This window comes from Morone saxatilis, unplaced genomic scaffold, assembly GCF_004916995.1.
Source record: "Morone saxatilis isolate NCDOM2014 unplaced genomic scaffold, NCSU_SB_2.0 Contig10, whole genome shotgun sequence".
Taxonomy (NCBI): domain Eukaryota; kingdom Metazoa; phylum Chordata; class Actinopteri; family Moronidae; genus Morone; species Morone saxatilis.
The window spans coordinates 64,861-70,946 of NW_023339652.1; the positions used below are offsets into that span (position 1 = coordinate 64,861).

Here is a 6,086-nt window from a genome sequence, read left to right on the forward strand (position 1 = left end):
GTGTGTGTGTGTGTAATGGTGTTTACGTGGAGATGACCTGATAACCTCAGAGACAGCACTTGTTTTGTCAGTATTGAGCGAGAAACTAAACTGCTGCTCTGCTGCAGAGAAAGTGGGGGAAAGGGTATCAGAAGGTTTTCACAACAACCTCCTGAACTCCTCTTCATTTAGTATATTTTAGTTTATTATCTTTGTTGTCATTTGACTTACTTAATTCCCTTTATAACCATTAAAACCTGAATATCTGCTCGTCCTACTTTTCTTTTATCAGCTTGGTGTGAAATTTGACTTCTGTGTGAGAATGGAGGAAGTCAAATATGTCTGTATGATACATGGAAACATGCTGACACCAACACATATATACATGAGGAGAGGAAAAAGAGGGTTATGTCAGTTTCTTCTGTTCCTTTTAGCCTCTATTTGGCAAACTGGTGCCATTAAAAGTAGGCCGAATTAGCTCCCGTTTGCAGGGTGTCCATGCGTGCAGAGGCAACTCGCTGGTTTTGTTTGACACTGAAGAAAACTTAAAAATGTGGTGATTCTCAGGCAAGTTCTGAGTTGTCTTTTTTTTTTTTTTTACTGATTATATAAGCAGATTTCTGGACGTTAATTGCCTGATATTAGACGGGGGTTTTCAGCTCGTTACCCCCCGTTGGAGAGTGGGTGGAATCGGAGGTCTGAACCTTTTTTTTTATGCTCAGTGAACATCAGAGATAATGAAATCCTCCGGAAGTGTAAATGATATTTTGATGATGATTATTAGATTTGACTCAGTTATGATTCACCTCACCTGTCCTCCTATATGTCCATAGATCGTAATGCTGGATTTCCTTAGGGTTAAAGAACCCCGTGGTTATTTAGTTTACCATCACCTCAAAACAGGCAAAAATTAACACCACTTGGTAGTTTTTGGTTCGAAAATTGAGTTTGTAGGATTTGGTTGCAGCTAGCGGTGAGATTGCAACCAATTGAATACCCCTCGCCTCGAAACTTGCAAGCTCACAAGGTAATTTATATTGTTTGCTTGAGAAAACTAAATTGCTTTGGAGATAATCAGCCTTTATGACTGTCAGTTGGGATTCATAACTCAACTTAATTAGTGGAGGTTCAGGACCAGGACCAGACCCATAAGTACCCTCCTTTAAAACTCTCCTTTCCTTATTAATAAATGTTAATAAATAGCTTGTTGAGGGTGTCATCCTTGCTAGTGAAAGGCCATCTATACATGCTGTTATGGCAATCAAACATTATGAGTAATGAGATGAAACAACCTTTACTTTTTCGAGTTATAACTGGTTGTTTATCTCGTTATGTCGGGACAATAAAGCTTGTTTTCTTCAATAACCAAATAACTGAATAATGATCTGGAGATGGCACATTTCACTTCTTTTGGAAATAACTTTATCTTTCCGGTGAAAAGTTAAAGATCAGAAGATTGATACCACTCTTATGCTCTTAAATATGAGTATGCAGCCAGTTAGCGTAGCTTAGCATAAAGACAGGAAACGGGTGGAAACAGCTAGCCTCCAAAGTTCATTAACTGACATGTTTTATATCTCATTTGTTCAATCAGAAAAAAAAAACTTTGTGTAATTCTGCTGGTTGCCCGGCAACGAATCCAGGAAGTAAACAGGAAGTAACGGTCTGACAAAATGAAGCTTTTTTTCTATTCAATTTTTGCTTTAAGAATAAGAGTAAAACATGGATTTCTTGTATAGTAACACCTTTTCTTTAAACGGTTGCTGCACTTTGCTCAGTGGGAACGACCTTGTATCCTCCGCTGTGGCAGAAATCCATCTTCCCACCGTCCACTTGACACCCGGAGCTAAAGCACGCCATTAAATTCTTCCCCTCGCTGCCTTACAAGGCCACAACTTAGTATCTTAATGTTCAATCTATATGCAAGGAGCATGAGTGGAGGGAGAGATTTCAAAAGTCACAGAGGCCGACTGTGTTTTTCATGTCTAGTAGTTGTGCATGCAGAGCCAGCTGCTGATGCAGACCATTACATAATGTGTTGTGGTTAAACAATGGTGGGTAATGGTCGGGGCTGTCAGGAGTTATAGATTTATTAACGCTGTGATTATGAAACCTGTCTGACTCGCATAATAATGATACATAACCCCGGGGGCCGGCATGGTCACTGATAAGAGCTCAGATACTGGCACACATGTGAGATACAGGCATGTAATCGCAAACACACTTTCATTTTCTGGGGCTTTTATTTTGGAAATGCATGTTTTTCCACTTGGTTTGGTTTTCATTCTGTCATAAAACAACACACCACATATCATACTTATCCAAAATACTCACATAAATTCAAACATGGAACGTGCAGCAACACAAAATTAAACAACGTATAAGCCAAAACAAGATAAAATTGAAGCGTGAAACGGGATATAAACACTAAAGTGAAGTAATTCAGTGGTTCTGGCCTGACCACAGATCATAATAACAGTAAAGATCACTGTAACGGGTTTATTTCTTTAAATAAAACACATTTTTACTCCAGGAGGCCTGTACTATAAAGCGAGGTTATCCAGAGTAACTCTCTGACGTTGGGTGTAACTTCCAGGTTTTACACAAGACATGAATTATCTGCATCTACGCCTTTGCTATGCTCCTTTTTAATCAGCTATATATGCAATTATAGATCATTTGCAATATAAAGGTACTTCAGGTAGGTCCATATACAGAATCAGAGGGTGGTTACATTCACACAGGTAGCCCTCCAGCCTCCATGTTTGGGGAGCAGATTTTAATTAAATATAGAAACTACGAATATGGATCGTCGACAAGCGAGATTAGTCCGTTAACTTTTCTTTAAACTCCTCGTGTAATGATGATTATTACACATTCTCCTGCACTGCTGAACACGCCCCTTTTATGCTAATGCTTAAATAACTAACCTCTTAATCACCATCATAGTACCGTTTAACACCAGTTTAGGCAATCAGTTTGTTTTATTGATAACCTTGACTTAAATCTGAGTAGGTTAAACTACTGTCGTAGTACAGTCCTCTGGTAAGAAGTTCCTACATTTCAGGCCACCGCACAACAAATAGATTTAGATGTAAAAGTTAAATGATCTTTTTACAGTGTTGAACTATCTCTAAATTATTGCAACAAATCAACATTTTACGGTCGCTAACGCCTTTTTTGCTGTAGCTGAATTATGCACGAATCTCCACAGGTTTCTTCAATCAATAGGTGACTCATAGGCGATCACATTATCATTGATTACGTTGGTTTTTCCACAGCCAGAAGTATCAGCATCTGTTCTGGGTGAATCATTGCTATTGATCCATAACACTATCAGGACTCACAGATGTGGCCATTTCCTGGCGTCCAACTGTAAATAAATCCCACTTCTTGCCTCTTTTGAGTTTAGTTCATACTGTTCTTTAATTAACTATACATTATCCCAGTCAGCCTGCTGGGATTCGCTATTATTTCCCCCGGTCCTGTTTGGACAGTTCAATACTACAGTAATTCAATACTAAGTCAACCTACAGAATTCAAATACTAACGTCAACTACAGTAATCTCAATACTAAGTCAACTACAGTAATTCAATACTAAGTCAACTACAGTAATTCAATACTAAAGTCAACTAACAAGTAATCTCAATACTAAGTCACTAACAGTCACTTCAATACTAACGTACAACTACATATCAACTACTAGTCAACTACAGTAATTCGTCTCAAAGTCAATACACAATTCCAATACTAAGTCCACTACGTAATTAATACGTAAGTCAACTAAGTAATTCAATACTAAGGTCAACTACAGATCTAAATAGCTAAGTCAAACTACAAGTATTAATACTAAGTCAACAAAAGCTCCTTGGGGCAAAATGTGAGGAGCCAGAGAGGGTAAAGAAAGAGAAAATACAGCAGCGAGATTGGGAACGGATATGAACTGAGCTGCCATTGATGGACTTATTCCACCACTTAAACCCTTTTTACTGAAGTTAAAGTAACCCAGTGAGAAAATGGTCAGTAAGGTGTAAAGGTTCTGCATTTAAAATGTTTTATTTAAGTATTAAAAGTAGAAGTACTTGAATTTAAAAGTCAATACCTGCCAGAGGCTTATGGAAATTAACAAAAATTAAAGAAAATGAGATAATGGAACAATAAAAATAACGTCGTTATGTTGCATTAATGTATTTAAGTTCTACATTTAACATGAGAGCATAAAAAACGGCCAAAAAGTTTTGGGTATATTCGCCAAAAAAATTCTAAAACTTGCAACTGTGTCTCCAAGAAATTATGTTTATATACTTGTTTTGTCAGACTTGTAATGACATTGCCGCTAGATGGCAGAATACTTGGATGAATGATCGCCTAATAGCAGATTTATCCCTCTATGGTCACTTAATTGTGTCGTCTGACCTCAAATTCAGTTTTATTCCTTGTTTTCTGTTGCTTTTTATTTGTAACTCCTCAGACGACGTCAAGATTTTCATATCAGCGACACACTGAGTTTTTATCATATTTAATGCAACTCCAGCTGTCAGATAAATGTAGTGGAACAAAACAAAAGCATCCCCCTCTAAAGCGAGTAAGAGAACCGGTAAAGCATCAGTACCTCAAAGCTTTTGCGTCCCACCTCGGCCTAACGCTGTGTGGAAATTAAATGTGTATTATCTTAGCTGCAAGACTTGTCGCCACGTTCACGACTAAATTGCGCCGGCTCAGTGTGGCGGTGGAGCTCATTCCTCAGCGAGAAAAGTCGGCTGTGTCAAAAGAATTACCGGCTCGGCTCTTCAGTTTGACCGATGGCAGCCACAGAAAACTTCCCAGTGGGGAAGCGGCCTATATTTAGTGTCAATCTGCTGCAGGAGGTATTGTTTTCTCTGCATGTGCAACCATTTATATGCAGTGTGTGAGTGTGAGGGAGAGAGAATTATGGGAAGTGTGTGATGGGAGCTGAAACTATACAAATTCTGACCTCACACATTGTTCTACTCTAAAGTCCTTGAGCCTCTTTAATGGATTAAATATCACATTTTAAAGGCTCATGAATAGACAAACGATAACAAAGAAACTCTTTGTGCTTTGGATGTATTGTATATTGTGTTATAACAAACACAACATTTCTGCCAATAGATCCTCTTAAATGTTAAACACTTGACCTTTTAATATCGGATAAACTAAACATTTTTCACACTTTTCTAACAGTCCAAAAGCCAAAGATATGTAGTTTACTATCATGTAAGAAAACATGCAAAAATGAACAGTAGAAACTGAAACTAAGTGAATTTTTGCCATTTCTGCTTGCTGATTGTCTAATTGATTAATTAAATAATTGTTGCAGCTCTAAAACTCATTTGACTTAAAAATCTCTGCTATTGAAACTTTTACCTACAACACACAAAGATTAAAGTTGTGTTTTCCAGCTGTTTTGTTTCCCTCACAACTGTCATTGGGGGGTGGGGGGGGCGACCTTGTCATAATCCAGATGTTTTCAACAGACTTCTCACATGTTTTTTATTTAATTAGGCTAACTGTTGGAGGCTCAAAGAGGTCAAACTCCAATATTTCACACAAAAGAAACTGCAATTAATCATCTCGCGACGCCTTCTGATTTATCTGGTGACCCTTACCCTTTTTTTTACAGTTTCTTTTTTTGTGTTTATTCTATTTCTGGTTCACACAGTCGACTTTAAGTTTCTAAAAGTTGCCAACCCTCATAACCTCAGACATCAGATTAAAGTTAGCTAGCTTAACTAGCTCATTTTGTCTGTATTTTTTTTTGTCTATACTTTGCAGTGAAGCTTAATTTACGTTTTTCCATTATTCGCCCATGGTTTGTTGAGTAGCTTTTTTGAAGCCACAAATTTGGTGTTTTTCGGTGCCAGCAGTGGCGACGTACAGCGACTTGAGCTGCTCTATTTAACTAATCTGAAACAATGGCTGCCCGCCTGGTCACAGAGCACTGCCTAATTTGAAAGTTTGATCTGAGTTTGATGTGTTGAGCTGGACGGACTCACTGAGAATGAGCTGTCAATCACAAGGTAGCCCCGCCCTAAAGCATACCCTGCTTTATGGTCTGTTTGACTCTAAATGGGACCATCAGTTA

At 38.1% G+C, this 6,086-nt stretch overlaps 1 protein-coding gene across 1 annotated transcript in view; it reads left to right on the top strand.

Annotated features, from left to right (window-relative positions):
* The first annotated feature begins 4,782 nt into the window (after positions 1-4,782).
* The window catches only part of LOC118341824 (SLIT-ROBO Rho GTPase-activating protein 1-like), a 51,121-nt gene continuing 49,817 nt past the window's right edge, over positions 4,783-6,086 (top strand). Inside the window, exon 1 of the mRNA XM_035680224.1 lies at positions 4,783-4,848. Within this exon, the coding sequence (XP_035536117.1) occupies positions 4,783-4,848 (66 nt within the window). The remainder of the gene's footprint in view (positions 4,849-6,086) is intronic.